This window comes from Lepisma saccharinum, chromosome 5 (assembly GCF_977018435.1).
Source record: "Lepisma saccharinum chromosome 5, izLepSacc3.1, whole genome shotgun sequence".
NCBI lineage: Eukaryota > Metazoa > Arthropoda > Insecta > Zygentoma > Lepismatidae > Lepisma > Lepisma saccharinum.
The window spans coordinates 92,062,233-92,081,306 of record NC_139233.1 but is presented as its reverse complement, the minus strand read 5'-3'; the positions used below and the strand labels follow the sequence as shown (position 1 = coordinate 92,081,306).

At 35.5% G+C, this 19,074-nt stretch overlaps 1 protein-coding gene across 2 annotated transcripts in view; it reads right to left on the bottom strand.

Annotated features, from left to right (window-relative positions):
* The window catches only part of Rich (Guanine nucleotide exchange factor subunit Rich), a 211,240-nt gene that overhangs the window by 40,656 nt on the left and 151,510 nt on the right, over positions 1-19,074 (bottom strand). For both annotated transcript variants that reach the window (XR_014441698.1, XM_083122778.1), the window contains exons 11-15: positions 17,682-17,902; positions 12,579-12,810; positions 8,269-8,378; positions 7,804-7,935; positions 4,792-5,031 (exon numbers count right to left, since the gene is read on the bottom strand). Coding sequence is in view for 1 of the 2 variants with exons in the window: in XM_083122778.1 (XP_082978904.1) it covers positions 4,792-5,031; positions 7,804-7,935; positions 8,269-8,378; positions 12,579-12,810; positions 17,682-17,902 (935 nt within the window). In the remaining variant the exon portion in view is untranslated. The remainder of the gene's footprint in view (positions 1-4,791; positions 5,032-7,803; positions 7,936-8,268; positions 8,379-12,578; positions 12,811-17,681; positions 17,903-19,074) is intronic.

The window sequence follows — 19,074 nt, the reverse complement described above, 5'->3', positions numbered from 1 at the left end:
GCTACAAATATTAAATGTGGCTTCCACCAGTTATGCGACACACATCCCATCGAAATTAGAGTTCTTGCCACACTTTTCCCAAGAACTCCTCGTCCACCAAAGCAAGGGCGTTTCTTATTCTCTCCTTTAGCTGTTGCACATTCTGTGGCATAGGTGGCACATAGACTTTGTCTTTCACAAAGCCCCAAATGCAGAAGTCTAGAGGTGTAAGGTCTGGGGACCTGTGAAAGTAGCCACTTTCTCTAACACTACACCAGCACCAAAATGACCGTGTGTACAAAAGTCTTGCGCATTGTAACGCTTTTTCTCATATATTTACGTACTTTTGAAAAATCGCTACAACATTAGTAGTAAAGCTTCTCAAATCATCTAGTTCTTTCACTCTCTACTAGATGGCTCTGCATACACTATCTCCTATTCAATAACTTCTGCCTCTGACGGATTCATCCCAAACTAAATCCTCGACCCCAGTTTGCTATAAATTGTGAGTTTAACTTCTTCACCGGCCGATGTAGAAGTGAGTGCAAATTTTACGAAGATCCGGCGCACGCAGCTTGCGTCACCTCTGCAGACTTGACTAGCTTGTTTCACGATGTTAAAGAGGAAGCAGCCATTTGTAAAATTGCTTGACCATATGTATCGTGGGAACTAAAAGTGAAATACGTTTGCAAATGGTAGGATTGCAGACTAAGTGTTCATACTAAAAATTACGACGGTCGAACAGGTATGTTGGAACTTTTACGTATTTGGTGCTTAGCGAAACAGGAAATTGTGATAACCTCTGAATAGTGTTATTCACAGACAGGCTGTCCCTCTACGAACTTATTAGTCGTGAAAAGATACAAAGCACTGGTCGTGACTTGTGAAACAGTTCTTTTTCTCTCTCCTCGAACTTAATTATGTACTTTGACAATTGTGGCGGCAAGAAAGTCGTAAAATCGACCCCCCCATTTTTACTGAACGTAAGTTTATTGTGCAGTGCTTGCTTGCAAAGTACGCACTTACCAAAACTAGTACAAAAATCACCAGAACTACAATTTCTGTAAATTAGTGCCAAGAAACGAATCTCTCCCTTTTTGATTGTGGATTAATCATGGATAACGAACTCGTTAGAAATTGAGATCGAATGATAGAAGCGAAATTCTATTAATTAAAAAGGCGGTAATATAACTTTTGAGAAACAAAGAAAGGCGTTGATACTAATACATCCCCCCCACCACCACCTTTATGACCAAATAGTAGCATTAAAATGATGTAACAAAACTTGAGTTTTTGTTGCATGGTGAATAAGATTAGGATGTAAAATACAAGAGATGAGGCTAGTGTTGTTTCGGATTGTATAGTTGTTATAAATTGAGTTTTTTAAAATACCAGAATTCTTATTTGGATAAAAATCAGAGCTATTTTTACGAGCAAACAAATACCAAATGCTTGTTAAATTTTATGGACGTGTATATTGTTGATGTGGCAAGTAATGCAGTTGTTAACAATATTGATTAAAAATCAAAAGCTAATAGTCAATTGATCAGTTGACGCAGAATGTGGATTGTAAATGAGCGATTGAACATGTTATTGAATACTCATGAATACATTTGGCATCTTGTTGTTAACATTGTTGATCATTGAAGACAAATTAGGTTAAAAACAATTCCTAGTTACGAGGTGATGGTAGTAGTAGAAATGTGCATGGATTTAATTAATTGTTTAGTAAATAATTTGGTACGTTGACACTGCAAACCCACATTGCAAATTGCGCTCCAACAATTGTGGAACATGGCGCCTGCGTCACTTGACAAATGTTTGCATACGGAACACGTTTTTTTTTCTTTTCTGAACGAAATGAGTGCTCCCTATCTTTCGATGTGGCACCATACCCATGCACACTCATTTCTCATGCATTGAATAAATACTTTAATGAGTTATAAGAAATGGTAAATTTTAGATTTGTCAAAATCAGCAAAGATAATATATATAATTGTCCCTTAAGGAAGATTAATAATTTGAGGCTTGCCGGTTGGGTTTATGCACAACTTAACATCTTATGTCCCCTTAACACGCTTCCTCTGGGTACTATTGTGTCCTAACCTCGCCGGACACCACAGCATGAAAATAAAACTTGGAAGATTTTCTCATTGTTATACAACAAACCTCATTGTTGTACTAACTAACTAACTCCCTAGCCTTCTTAAACCCGAAGGTTCATGGCAGAAGCAACACAGGCCTTCCATCTTTCCCTATCTTGAGCAAGTTCTATATACTCTTTTCTATCCCTACCGATTTCCCTTAGGTCCATCTCAACGTTGTCCCTCCATCTTCGTCTTGGCCTTCCTACAGGTCTCTTACCATCAGGTTTCCAAACAAGAATCCTGTAAACTCCTATTTCCTCTCCCATTCGTGCCATATGGCCTGCCCACCTAAGTCTTCTTGATTTAATTATTCTAATAATATCTGGACATGAATACAAATTATGTACTTCTAAATTATGTAACCTTCTCCACTCATCTGTCTCCTCATCCCTTTTAGGTCCAAAGATTTTCCTAAGGATCTTATTTTCAAATACTCTCAATTTATGTTCCTCTTTCAATGTATGGGACCAAGTTTCACATCCATATAATACTACAGGCAAAATTACTGTTTTGTATATTTTAACTTTTACTTTCTTAGATATTAAACGAGAAGATAAAAGTTTATGAAGAGAGAAGTAACATGCATTTCCTGAATTAAGCCTACTTTTTATTTCCTCTTTAATATCATTTTCATTTGTTAATATTACTCCTAAGTATTTGAATTTGTTAACTGGTTCAAACGAGTTGTTATCAATAATTAGATTTTGATTATTACCTAACACTTGGTTTCGGCCTGTAAGCATATATTTAGTTTTCTCTTTGTTAACTTCCAAACTTATTTCTTTAGCAGTTTTGAAAAATATTTTAGCATTATTCTTAATTGTATTCACATCATCCCCCAGTAAGTCTACATCATCTGCATATGCTAACAACTGAGTCACACAATTTAATTTTAGTCCTTCTTTAGTTTCTTTTACCTTCCTCCTTCTAAGGCAAAATTAAAGAGCAATGGAGATAATGCATCTCCTTGTTTTAACCCATCATGAATTGAAAATTTGTCAGACATATTAATACCCACACAAATTTTACTTTCTGTTTCACTGGTGCATATTTTTATCATAGTAACAAGCTTCTTAGGTATTCCAAACTCGACTAATATATTATATAATTTCTCTCTTTTGACCGAATCATATGCTTTTTTGAAATCAATGAATAGCTGATGGACATTTTGATTATATTCCCACTTTTTTTCAAGTGTCTGTCTGATGTGAAAAATTTGACTGCAGTTGATCTGTTACGTTTAAATCCACATTGCTGTTACATTTAAATCCACATTGATAATCACCTATAATTTCATTAGCATATGGGGTTAGTCTTGTTAAAAGAATGTTAGATAATATTTTATATGTTGTTGAGAGTAGAGAAATTCCACGGTAATTATTGCAGTTCATTTTATCACCTTTTTTAAACACAGGAACAATTATGGATTCTTTCCACTGTTGAGGTATTTCTTCTTTATTCCATATTAAACAAATTAATTTATGAATTTGACATATTAATGAATTTCCACCATATTTAATTAACTCAGCTGGTATTAAATCAATGCCAGGTGCTTTGTTATTCTTTACCCTTTTAATAGCATCTTTAACTTCAGTCAAGTTAGGTTCTGGAACTAAAGGTTCTGCTCTGTGGACTTCATTTACTTCTGATTTATCTCCTACATGGACATTTAAAAGGTCATTAAAGTAGTTCTTCCATCTATTTAGAATATCGCTTGGGTCAGCTAGAAAATCACCATCTTTATCTTTTATCAAGTTTACTTTAGGTTGCCACCCCTTTCTAAACTCATTTACACCTTTATATAAATCTCTGATATTTTCATTTTTGCTGTTTGTTTCAATTTCGTTAATTTTGCTTTTTAAGTAACCTCTTTTTTTACTTCTAAATGTGTAGTTAACTTCTTGCTTTATTCTATTATAATTGTTTAAATTTGCATCATCAGAGTTATTTAACCACCTAATCTGATATTTTCATTTTTGCTGTTTGTTTCAATTTCGTTAATTTTGCTTTTTAAGTAATCTCTTTTTTTACTTCTAAATGTGTGGTTAACTTCTTGCTTTATTCTATTATAATTGTTTAAATTTGCATCATCAGAGTTATTTAACCACCTAAGTCTAGCCTGATTTCTTATTTCTATTAGATTATTCTATTGTTGTGTTTCAGATATTTTTTTTAACAATAAACCTCATAAGTTGTTTACTCTATTATGAAACATGCTGTGTATGGAAATCCAATATTCACAAGTTCATTTCTAACAATAGAGGGAAGATCTTAAACAAACACAGTGAATACAAAAATGCTTTCCATTTGAAGTGGTGATCAGCAATGCTAACCCCTTTGCTAAAAACAGTTAACAGAATTTTTTTAACACATTTAGTGTTCCCATCAAAACACAACTGTGAAATGAACAAGTTATGGAGAACAACAATCACATGAAAACTCTGTAACCAAACAGAATAGTAAAAAAACAAAATAGAAAACCATAAGGAAGGTGGGAGAATAATTTATATATTAACACCTAAACTAACATTGTACTTGCATGGGTTGTTTAAATTCAAATTGCATTTCTTTGTGGAGTGAACCAAATTATAACTCAAGACGATGTGCATTCAGTTTCAACGTTATCAGATGTGCAAATATTTAAGCTGCAATCGAGTTCTCTCACCTGAATAATAATTAAATACGAGGCAGCAGTGTCCAGGTGTTTCTTCTGTAAACACTCTTGGAAAAGATCCTTGGGTTTCCCTGCTGCAGCAAACAGGTAAGGCCACAAAGCAATCTCAGTTTTACGTGCACACTGTACCACCGTCTGCAGATACACTGGAAATTCATGAATGAATTCTATCACACTTGGAAGTAAGGCATCTGGGATGGGCTCCTTGCTTGTTGCTTCTTCTTCGAGAACCTGTCGGAATAATTTGGAAATATGAATACTAAGAGAAATGGTGGGAGGGGATATTTTGCCATTCAATTTCAGAGTATAAAATACATAATACCGTATTTACTCATGTATAATGCACACTTTTTATCAAAATTTTGCTCCCAAAAACTGTGGTGCGTACTATGAACGGAATAATTCAGACAGCCAACATGAAACCGTACAGGGTCATTCCATGATTTTGGGACTATTGCATTGATTTTTCATGTTTAAGGAACCCTATCATGTTATATATCGTTGTAAAGCTTAAATCCTGCAGTTTCTGAATATGGCAACAGTATTCCATTCAAGATGACGATACTAATGTGAAATGCGGTTGAAATAAGTTCATCACAAAATGAAAGAACGTTCTGATTTCTACAATGATTTGGATGAAAGAAAACGTAAGGAAAAGAAAACAATAATTAAAATGTATTATTGTCCAAATAATAATAATATATATATGGAGTGTGTAAATTCCTTAATGGAAGAAATCTTGTGCTGCTAACTGCTAGTTTGATGGTACTGAATGTGCCTCGTATAAATGTTACATTAGTCACGGAAAAAGTATATATTTTGAAGTTATTTTAGAAAAAATTAAAGGAGGAATGAGCAAAACCACGTATAAAAGTTTGAAGGCAATTTCACACAATTTTTCACTTTATAATGTAATGTTCTACGACAGCAAGAAAAGCCAGGAAACTCTGGCACAATTCAAGCATGCACCTTCAGCCACATGGGATGCATATGATATGCATCACTATTTGTTGGGCGAGAAGTTTTAAAGAAAATAACTTCCTGAACACTGCAAATCCATAATGTAATTTTGATCTCGCTTTCTACTATTACAGAATAAATAAGGTGGTTAAAGAGTGAAAGTTTTGGGATGCTAAACACAGTGGAGTGAGAGGGTGAAGGTGGCATGGGTTGGAAACTTATTGTTTACACAAGAGGATATTCTCCTCTTGGTGCACATAGCAACAGGTGACTCATTGAATAGGTATGATGTTATTCACTCTTGATCAGCACAACTAAGAAAGCCATTTCTTGAAACTGAATTGTATTGCGCATTATATATGAGATATATATATTTTTTTAAACTTTTACGCATCAAAAATCAGCATGCGCATTATACACGCACGCACACTATACACGCGTAAATATGGTGGATGAATTTTCATAGGAAAAATTCAGTGGAGGCAGGGCAAGCTCTAGCATGTAGATGTATATGTGATTTAATTTTTTATAGGGCTGAGCCGATACTGGTGTTGATGTATTGGTATTGGTAGACACCTGGTATAAGTAACAGAAAGTATCAGTTAGATTTTATTTACGAATAACGGCCGATACTTTTCTGGTATTTTGGTCCTTCTCAGGGTCTCCAAAAATGCCATGCGACACTTTTGTAAATTGCATTACCATGGGAGTTATGCAAAATTCAAAGTTTCCATTTATTTCTACCAAGTTTGTGTGAAAAAACTATTTTATGATAACATAACAGATATTTTCATACTCTGAAGTAATATTTGAATATTTTGAAGCAAAACTCTGGCAAACTGATGCATATATTTGGAGTTAATACTCACCCACATATACTAATCAATATTTTGAAAAACTTTTAATTTACAATTTTTAAACATCGGTATTAATATCAGTGAGAACCAGAAAGAGTACTCACATCAGTGGGTGTATCGGTTCCAAATGGTATCAGCTCAACCCTATTTTGTAAGTCTTCTATTCGGACCAGGGGCAGGGGAGATCAAACATACTACTACCTAAATATACATCTTGTAGAATTGGAAGAATCGCACTTTCATTAATATCTGAATACACGACAAATTATGGATTTATTTTAATCAACCAATAAGACCACACTATTTTTCTATATAATTTCTGCAATGCTCTCTTTTCTTAGGTTTCAATACTTATACAATAACCTACCACCAAATTCTGACATTTTCTTGCCAGAACACAGTTTCCAGTAGTCATTAACAATGTTAGTGCCATTTTTTTGCTTGTGCCATCTTGTGGTGTTTTTGTTTTATTGTTTCTGCTACTGTTAAACTTTCAGTATAAAATGGTCATTCAGTGTTGCAGTGGTAGCTCAGTCGTTAGGGCATCTGACTATCATGCAAGAGACCCAGGTTCTATACCCGGCAGGGGAGAACCGGGATTTTTTTTCAACTTATTCAAGTGGCTCTGGCACCCACCCAAGTGGCTCTGGCACCCCACTGGAGAAAACTCTGGGGGGGTAAAGACAGCCAGCGGCGTGGTGCTGATCACATCACCCCCACCTTCGGCCATGATCAAGAAAGTGTGGGACCTTAACTCCACACACTTATACGCCTTCATGGCATGGTGCAAAGCACAGGGGAGAACTTTACCTTTTTTGTCAGTGTTGCAGCTGAAACTTTAAAAACATAAGTAAACAAATGAATAGTAATAAATCTTGTTTTTCCTATCAGGATTATAGAGGAGACAAATAAAGCACACGACACATAATAGAAAAGTGTAAAAATCTAGAATGTTCAACATGAAGGATGACCACTTAAAATAATCATTCAGCTTCAGTTCCCAGACTCAACCTTCCCCTAGGTCTGTCTCTTGCCAATGACACTGGAAAACTGCATAAACGTCAGATTTTCTATGTTCCTCTATATTGCCGTGTATTTTATTTGTTTATACTGTATGCTACCACACACAAACCCACAGGTCAGATTGCTTTTTTACCATTTTAATAATAATATTCGTAATAAATACCTCATGAAGAAGTAGCTCCAATGAGTGAGGAAAATACGGAAGATTTGTACAACTTCTGGCTATTTCCCATGCATGGAAGCCCAGGTTTCGTCTAATCAGCTGCCGTAAAATTTGATGAAGGTACACTTGACTCTGAAAGATAAAATGAAATGTTTATGGAACGGATACAACTGGTTGAAAAATAAAACCAAACTTTTATGAAATTACTATTTTATGCAAAGTAGTTCTAAAATTTATATGGATTATTGAGACAAATTATAATTATTTTTTACTCAAAATGAAGATATCTGCACAGAAGAAAATGATTTTAATACACATTCAACTACAGATTATCAATATTCTTTACAATTTTAGTAACTTGCATTCAGGAAAGCACTTATGCATTGGTTATGTACTGTTCAAAAGTACATAACCGAAGAGTGCAAAAGAGCTAAATCTATGATCAGATACCCAAATATTACTTACTGTAATTTCTAGAACACAGAATGGCAGTGAAAATGGTGAATTGGAGTCGGATGTGAATAAAACTGAATCATTTTCAGCACCTAACAATATGGCATCTTCAAATAAGATTGCTGTAACAAAAAGAAAATTTCAAGATTGTAATGAGATCAGGTTCAAATCTACAAAACAAATACAAAAAATTTGCTTCAGGATAAAGACATATGGGGATAAATCACGTGGCAATGTCTTTACAGAAATTCTTTCCGTGGTCATGCTCAATTATATTTTTTACCCAAAATTCAGTTTGTGCCTCTGATGAAGGAACTAAATCATAAAGTATGTGCCTCCACCAGAATAGAACCCCAAGACACTTAATTACAAGGAAAAAGACTTACAAACTATCGAAATGCTAATAATTGTTACACTGGGTTGATAGAAACAGAGATGCTGGAAAAATTCCATTGTTAGTGAATGACCCACTTCGGGTATTTTCTTGTCACACAAAAAGATTAATAAAAATTGTTTACCAGATATTCTACAGGGTGTTTCACTTGTTCTTGACCCCTGATTTTGCTTATAAAAATTAAACTATTGGTCATAGTAATGACATTTGCTACGGACATACCTTGGTGCATGAGAAGCATGGTGACATCACTGGAGATGGTACCACAGTCTCTCTAGTCCCTGCACAGGCATGCACATGCATCTGGACGGTTCTGCCATTAAATGTCAATCGTACGGACTTGTGCTTTCAGTTTAAGTTCTTGGCCCTGTTGTTGTGACTAAGGCTGTGCGATATCGAAGTTCGATATAGATTAAATATTGTTATTGAGTCGATATCGATGATATCGAAAATAGCGGTATCGACTATCCAAACAATACCGATATCGATGATAGCGACAATATCGACACATCTATATCTTTCAATTTGAAGTTTCATCCCTGCCCTCTTCTGGAGTTGTCCCTGCTTGTAGCGTCGAAACTATGCATCAAACAGAAAAACGTTATTACAAACTATTTTGTTTTGTGTATGCCCTCTATATCGAGACCAAGAACGAGACAATCATTTACAACTTGAGACAGAGTCTTTGCCAAGTATTGTCTCGTATCGTATCGACACCATGCCTATACTTGGGCACACAACGGTAACCAGCAAGTTCTATAAAGTAGGGACCTTACAAGACGTAAGTGAGTTACTTGAGAACCTTGTTATCTTTATTGGTTGTTGCACGTATTTGCTTTGCATATTAATCAGAGGCAATCTCTCATCAATATCTGTCCCGCATGGTGAGCGCATTACTTGTTATCTTAACATCCTTATGCTTGACTTAACTTGTACGTAAGCAGTGATCAGAACGCTACATTTTAAAAGTAGCTTCGCTACAGCTACAGCTACTCTTCCAAAATGTAGCTTCGCTACAGCTACAGCTACATTTACCAAAAATTTACCTGTTCGCTACTCGCTACTTCGCTACTTTTTGCGCTACTTCTGCATAAAAAAAATAAAAACAACCATATGGGTATTAAACAAATCCCCTACTAGTGGTAAATAGATTCTGTTATTTATTATCATGATTCCCATCATTCAATAATTTTGATAGCAGTGTTACTTCAGTTACTTTTTTTTTTACTATAGTTTTGAGAATACCATACCTATGCAAGTGGCATATCAATTCAAATTTGATATATGATCAAGAAAGTGTGGGGCGTTACCCCCACACCCCCTATACGCCTTCATGGCGTGGTTCTATGCACAGGGGAGCACTTTACTTTACTTTTTTGAATATTGCAATTAGAGTGTTACCCAAATTAATGATTACAACTATACACAAATCAAATTTGGTAGGATTACGTATTTACGTATGTTCACATCAACATATTTTTCTTGAGAATAAATATTTCATTTTTTATAGACTGATATGAATACAGAATTTTGAATGAAAAGTACCTGAAGCCCTTTGACTACAAAAGGGCCTCAGGTTCGATTCCCAGCGGAGGCTCATAGTGGTTCGGATCCAGTCTCGATCAGCTTATCTATGCATAAAATGGACTCAAAAGAAAAACTAGGAAAGACGCCAAGTTGGGAGGATGGGATCCTTCTGCTCCTCCATTCCCCGCACTGCTCATCATTCATCATTCTTCCTCGTTCTCACAATTAGCCGAAAGTGGCAGAAAGCGACTATAGATAAGAGAATAATTAAATAAACCATTCATCCTCATTGTCATGATTGAGAAAAGTGTAAGAATAGATGAGGAGGTAAACAGAAGAGGACAAATGAATGGTGGTGGACTATATCAAAGTGTTTGAAGATTAATATGGAACAGGGATGTACCTATGAAATGCAAGAAGGTAATATATAACACATACTATGTGCCAATAATTGCATATGGAGCACAGACTTGGACAATGACAGAGTGACAGAGAGAGACAAAAAAAAAGATGCAAGCAGTGGAGATTAAATTTTCGAGGAGTCTTTTGAGGAAGACTAGAAGGGAGAGAATAAGGAATGAGGAGATCCGACAGACAGTGGGTGCTAGTGAAGCTTCAGGACAGAATAGATAAGGCACAGATGAATTGGTTCGGACACATGAAGAGGATGGATGCAGAAAGACTACCAGTAAGAGCTTACAATGCACGAGGAGTAGGAATAAGGCCAAGGGGGAGACCAAGATGTTGGTGGAAAGAGCATATAGCGGAGAGTGTTAGGAGAAGAGGACAAGATTGGAACACCATGGTAAGAGAGGGGGTGGAAGACCAGGAAAAAATGGAGAGGCTTGACTTGTATGCTGACCCAGCCAGAGGCAGGAAACGGCAAGGGATGATGATGATGATGATGTCATGATTAGCAAAAGTTACAGAAAAGTTACGCAAAAGTAGGAGAAATACATAAATTTGGAAACTATGTATACGTATTAACTAAAGAAAAATGTCGTTTCTGTAGGAAAGTCAAGAACTCGTACATGTTTTTTGCAATATGATAAAATTATTGAGGAAACTGTCGTGTAAACCTGACTGTTCTAAACGTATTGTAATTTTAAAATTTGTGAACAAATACTATCGCGAAAATAATTGTAATTCCAGAAACTCTATCATTCTCGTAACAATAATTTCCTGCTGGTGAGATCCTATATACTGACGATGATCAATGCTGTTACCGTACTGAGCCATTTATTGCTGGCACTAATCTATCACTCATTTTTGCACTGCAAGTTGTGTTTTACACAGGAATTAATGACATTTTGGTGTCTCTTACACCATGAATATCCACAGGATTGGTTCCGGGTGTGACACAAACGAGGCACTTTTTCCAGTTGTGCAGCAAACGAGGCATGTTTCTCTCCAAAATAGCGATGCAGCTAAAAAAACGTAGCTGTTAGCAGGAATATATTCATATATGTCAGTTAGTTATCTGGATATCTGAATTATTCAGCTACTAATTAAATAATGCAGATATCTATAATCTACAATCTAGATAATCTGTACCTCCAGACTGTCTTTTTGAACCTCCTGCAAAATTAAGGGTTATTGTCGATTTTTCTGACGTTGTTGCCACATTCAAAATTCACCTCAAAATGCTGAGAAAAAATGTAGCGTCGCTACAGCTACCGCTACAAATTGTGTAGCTAGCTACAGTAGCGACGCTACAAGTAGCTCGCTACTTCTGACCACTGTACGTAAGGAATGCACCACCACCAAACATCGATAATATCGATATCGTATATAGATATCGACATATCAATATATATATATTGATATCAAATATAGACGTATCTAATATCAATGTCAATATTTTCAATATTTATATATCGAATATCGATATCAAGTTGTGACCTGATAGTGGTTCATATTTGTACAGATTCGGTTGAAAGTTCGTGCTTACAATCAGTGGTTCATGATTACAGTACAGTAACAAAGCAGTACAGTATGAGCCAGTACTCAGGGGAACAGCGTAGTGTTTATTGTTTGCATGTACTTAGAAACGGAATCCATAAAGGAGCGAGAGCAACAATTTATTGCAAATTTTGGGGTCCGGAAACCTCCTGCAAAGTCTATCATTCAATATTTGGCGAAGAAACTGGAAACAACAGGAACATTGTTGGATGTGCATGAAGGAGGATGGCAACAACTTCCAACCTTTGCTGTAAAGTCACCATGCTTTTCATACACCCAGGTATGTCCATAGAAAATTTAATTACATTATGACCAATAGTTTGATATTTATAAGCAAAAATCAAGGGCCAAGAACGAGCAAAACACCCTGTACATAATCCATCTTGTAATTATTACAAAATAAGCACATATATCACAAGGAAAACACTATGCATCTTACCTAATGGATATATCCTGAGATGAAATGGGAGCATTATACGTTTCGACATAAATGTATGAGTTTTATCACCATCACGAGGAAAGAGAGGCAGCCACACCCTCATTCCATGAGCACCACAATACAACCACAGAGCTTCTGTCAAATGAGGCTTTTCTTTGCTGCACTTTTTTGGCACCCACACGTTCTCTACACATGAAGCTAGCACCGTGGGCACACACGTGTGGGGTTGGAACTGAGGGAAGAATAAAATTGCATAGAAAGTTAATAATTTCAATTAGCAACAACTTCTAACATGTACATACAAAGACTGAAACCATGAGAAAAAACAACACAAAAAAAAAGAACAGTACTTATAATCTTGGATCTCCTCAAGATGTTATTGCTGACATCTTGCAAAACATGTACAATATTTCACCACATAATAGTCACACCCTGTTTTTCAGTCCAAAAATTGGTTTACCACCTTTCATCATGTAATCGTCATGTCAGATAATGAAACTAAGTCTGTACTTTGCAACACTGAGTAAATTTTCTCAAGTATAATATTTCAACTACAATGCACAAATCAATAACAACTAACATGTTAACTTTTCCAGATGGGCAAAATGTTCACTAAATGTTCAATTTTGACCAGAGATTTATCCACACAATTTCAACACTCATCCTTACACTCCCTGAAAATTACCTCAACACCTTTCTAAAATTTGTCACAAAGGATCAAATTTTGCTAATTTTGCCTCTAATTTTACACCTACATTCCTTAAATATAAACCTCTCCCCTCCCAAAGATGGAAAATTCTGGGTAAAATTCTGATTTGGACTATATTCAATTTTACTGTATATTCATGAGTATTCCTGTCTGGTACATTTTTTTTAAAAAAAAGCTTCACATAATGGCAGACTTTACATTTTTTGCAGGAAAATTTGGCATAAACTGCAATGATTATCCAGTGAAATACGGTATTTCTCAAGTCGAAATGCATGACTTCACAAAGAAAAAAATTAATTTCCTTTTTTGTTTTTTTCTTCTTCAAAACAAGGCCAAGGAGGTCCAAGATTGTAAGTCCTCTTTATTTACGTACAGGGTGATTTAAATGTGATGACTAGGACAAACAAAATGGTTGCAGTCAACATGGTTGTCATTTTTGTTATTTATTATAGCTTTTCTATCACTTTTTGGCTAATTGTGATAATGAGGGTGCGAGATGATAGGATGAAATTAATGAACACTCACTCACAGCAAACATGCATACTCAGGCCGGGAATTGATCCTAGGAGCCTTGGCATCATAGCAGTCAACATCGGTCTGAACAGTTTGTGATAAAATGGAAAATTTATGAACATATGGTAAAGATCTGCTACTGACGTGTTTGTTGATACTCATGCTCATCGTACACCCTTCTCCTTGCACACTTATCCACTAGGTGTCATCCTAGTTCGGCTCTTTGTTTACAACTTGTAATGTTGCCAAGGGGTGGCTGAGTACATGTGGCATACCTTACGTTTAACAGCATTCTGAGAAAGGTGTACATTTTCTTTTGTTCCTCTGATTTTGTTCTACACTAGTACTAGTAATACAGCACCTAGTAGTGTACACCTAATAGTCATATATGCAAGGATATTAGCACATAATGAGCACATCATGAGCAAGGGTATACAAAAACACATCAGTGGCAGATCATAACTATACACTAGTTTCAGTTTTCCTACAAATGGTTAATGTCCCATGTTCAATGCAAGTTTTTGCTACTGCATACTTCTCACCCTTACAGTTTGTATCATCACTTCTGAATGGCCCTATATAGTGTTTATAGGTAAAGGTAAAGTTCCCCGCACATATAGCACCGTGCCATGAAAGCACATTTAGGTAATGTGGGGGAAGGGTCCCACACATCCTCCATCTCTGCCATTTTGGAGGTGATGTGATCAGCACCTCTCTCTGGAACCTTTACCGCCAGGGTTGCACCCAGTATGACACTCTTCCTCGGCTTGCTGAATGACACGGTCATATATTTCTTTTAAAAGGAATAATGAATATGGTTTTAAATCTTTACATGATAAGATACGAGAAATTCAAGTTTAAGATTTTATATGTTGTAAAATTACTGGCACAATAAATTGTTCACTTTTGAAAATATAAGGAAAATTACCAAAATCAAGTGTTAACGAACGATGTATTTAAACAAATTAAACAACTGAGTTTTCAAGTTCATACATAAATTCAGTACACATTCATATATATATATAATGAAGCATAAATATTGCATTACATTAACTTTTTCACATATTACACGTTTGTCTTCACATTTATCGCTTCAAGTCAATTTAATACCATGTATAATTGCTTCCGATCTTGCGTAGATTTTAACGAGAAAATCGGCACCAAAACGCTCGATTATGAACAGTAGAATCTAAGACGAATTATGTGTATTTATACGTTTAACAGATTTTCCACATTCAGAGTGCACACTTTATGTATATTAACAAACTAGGCCTTTCATTTATGTAGCTACATATATATCCACAATACTTATCTGTTAGCCCGTTATGAAGATAAGATGGCTGCCATTTTTACGTCCTATGGACCGATCACTTTTTAATGTCCTATTCACTTTTTAGGTTCTTCACGGCCTTTCTGAACATCGAAAAACCGTTACTGCTCTTTTTGTGACATTTTTGTCACCTTTCCAGGAAAAATCTTGTTGTTTTACATAAAATATTTCCAATTTAGGTCCCCGAAATATTTAGTGACTCCATTCTAGTCGTCCGTGATCTTAAAGATGAAGCAGTGTCTCCAAACTCACACTGTTACAACTTTCAGCACAGAATACAAACTTGCGAATACTTTTCAAATGACAATTATTGAATTGTACAGATATTATGCATGAAAACGCATGTAAAATAAATTAGATACAATAAAATAGATATTACAATATTCTATCACATGTTTATGTATTTTCTTTTTACCTTTTTCAGTAATTTTAAGTTTTACAATTTTGGTGGGAAAAAGGTTATTTATGCACAACTTAGATTTTTCCCTTTATGTGAGTTGGCTATGTTTCCAATTTTAGGATTACTTCACTACTTTAGGATTACTCTTAAAGGCGCTCCTTATAGCTAATCGTAAGTTTATTGTCGAAAATCAACCAAAATTAATTTCAAATGGTTTGTACGTGTTAGTAATACATATTAAATACATGTTCGTACCCATATAGTAATGTATGAGCAAGTAAAAGCTGTTGAAACCAAACATATGTGTGATTTTACATAAATTGGCAATTTACGGTAAGCACTTTCTTGATACGTCACAAACCAAATTACATCGCTGAGATATATAAAATATTTTTAATACGTGCAGTTTACATACGTACTTCAATTAAAACAAAGCCAAAGTGATGTAAATTAAATTTATACAAATATAAACTACCAAATACGAACTTAAATCGTATATTTCAAGTGATAAAAATTATTTTATTTTTCACATTATGATGGTACTCATTATGATACCGTCATACCAGGTACCCATTGATTTGAGGCTGGGTGTGCCCCAGAGCCACTTTTTGCTGGGACAAGACTGGAAAAAAATCACCCACCACAGGAATCAAACCCGGGTCAGTCAGATGCCTTACCAACTAGACCACCGCAGCCCTCTGTAGTGTTTATAGACTCCAGAGTAATGTACACATTCAGTAAATTCTGTCACGTGGCCTTACAAGGTTTGAACTGGAATTTGAAACCTGGAAATTCAAGCGAGTACTCTACCTGTTGAGCTATTACACCATCCTCTGACTTTGTCACACCATCCAACACCAAACTTCTAATTCACATATAACTTATTGCCATAACTGAAACAATTGAACCTCAAACTGAAAAAGCTAACTCAATTATATGTATTTATATCAGTAAAAACATATGGACATGTTAAACTGTACCAACGTGCAGTTGGATAACCAGGAAACCACATGGGAATGGAGACATCAATCTTAATGAATGAAATATTAGTAATCACAAACAGTCACAGATCAAAGATGTTACTTCGTTAAGTAAATATGCCATTTTCAATGTTATTCTTAGCAAAGTTGGGTGTTATTTGGCTTCTATGTTATTTAACATTTTGTTGCAAACCATATAGTTTTAGCAAATTAATCACAACTTGTATCTGTCTTATTTCAGTACTTGCTGACACTTTTGACTAACTGCCACAATAAGGATGAATGGTGATGCAACACCCATGCTCAGGCCAGAACTTAAACCTGGAATCTTTGGTGGAGAGAACATGAGTCAACCATTAAACATGCTCGACCACCAGTTATTCAAATTACCAGTAATATATAAAATACTAACTTGTGGTGCAACAGGCAAGTTAAAAAGGTAAAGTTACCCGTGCACTTAACACTGTGCCATGGAGGCACATTTAGAGGATGTGGGAGTAAGGGCCCACACATTCTCGATCTCTGCCATTTTGGAGGTGATGTGATCATCAGCACCATTCTCTGGTCATCTTTACCCCCCCCCCCCCCCGCCATTGATTTGAGGCTGGGTGAGCCCACAGTGTCACTTTATGCTGGGACAAGGCTGGAAAATTTCTGAAATTAGATCACCCACCCTGGGAATTGAACCCGGGTCTTGAGGTGTAACAAGTTACAATTTTATCTTGTGATGTAACGAGATACTATCAATATGCAAGATATGTTTTATATATTTGCATGTTGTTGGTGACAAAATTAATATGACACAGTTCCAACATGTTTCATTGCATTTTATAGCTCTAAGCAAAAAAAAAATGGAATTTGCAACAAACTGCAGAAATCATTCATGTTTGCATTATTTAGCAATTTCATATGAATTATCACAATAAGCCATTAGATAATGTAAACACTTTCTTCCACAGATTAATCCTTATCTCTGTTATTGCAATTGGAAAAGTCCATACTCAGCTATTAACAGTGTCTTAATACTCACTAAAAAATCAACAGATATGTTATTTTAAAACATTTGAATTTGAAGCTATGACCTTGCTGAACCAGCACGATACTATTGCTTCCAAGACATCACATTAAAATGCCTAAGTAAATAATCAGTAGGTAAAAAACAATAACTTACCAATCTTCCACCCTCTTCCGTAAAATTATGTTTCTGATCCCTCTGGATCATAAGCAGCCTCCCACTAACATTAAGAATCACACTTTCAGCATCTTTCACACTGTTCCTGTTCGTCTCTGTTCTTAGGGAAGTCAATGTCACTGACACAACACACGCCGGATGCACACACAATGCACTAATGTCTATATCTTGCAGCTTCAGCACATCCACACTACCTCCATCTGAAAAAATGCCCAATACAAGATATTTGGAAACTGAATAATGGGGGAACGTAAACGACAGGTAACAAAAGCAATCTATCCAGTGTTGCATTTAAAATATACAATAGCCTTTTTACATTTGCTATGTTAAATCACTAAAATAATGCAAGTACAATTTATTAAAGATTAATTTGTAGTAAATTTTTGCAGGAGCCAATAGGTAGGAACATAAAGCTTTCGTTTATTTTTCCCTAAATTTTGGTGCAATTTGGTGTTATTTTTCGCAGTTTATGGCACAATTTGGTGTTATTTAAACATGCATTTTTACTGTTCCTTTTGTGCTTAAGATTTTCAAATTGTTTTAGTTCTGGAAAATTGAGACAAATTTTTGTTTTAATGACAAAAAAAATTATGGCTTACCTTTGCGAGAAATGACGAAATTGCTTCCATTTGGAAAACTATTTCATGTCATCAGCCACTAAATATGAAATCTTATTGAATGATGATACCCAAATCTTTAAACACAATCATACACATCACATTTCCCTAACACCCCCCCCCCTCACCCTCCCTCTGAAACACAACAGGTGCTCTGAAAAGTTTCCCATCCCTATGAAATTTTCCTTCTGGGAAGATCCCCCCCACAAACAAATTCTATTTCAGGACGAGGTTAAACACTGTAAGTCATGTCTGTGCCATACTACAATAAATGAAGCATGATAATCTCTTTTGAATCGAACTATCACCAGCTAGACTACAAATGACAATAACACTTCAGGTAGGCTTTTATTTTTAACAAAAGAAGTGTTCTCCCCAGTTTATATTGCATATTTCGCATTAAAGTGTAAAATTCGGTGTTCTGAAAAATGACAGAATTCATGTTATTTCGTGATTCCGAAACACCGAAAACTTACCTCCTTTACCTACCCAAATACATTTTAAACACTTTATTTTGCTTTCCTCAACTTTACGGTGTTATCGTTAAAATGAAAACTTCACGTCCCTGCCAATAGGTAGACATAAATATAGCAGATATTGACATTGCACCAATCCAATATATAATAGTATGCATTTCATGAAAAACACTGAACCAAGGGCACAATTCTGACATCATGTTATTGTTTTGATTAATATGAAAATATATTTCATGTTGCCTGATTCTGTAATGTAGATTTGCAGCATGCAGCATCCTT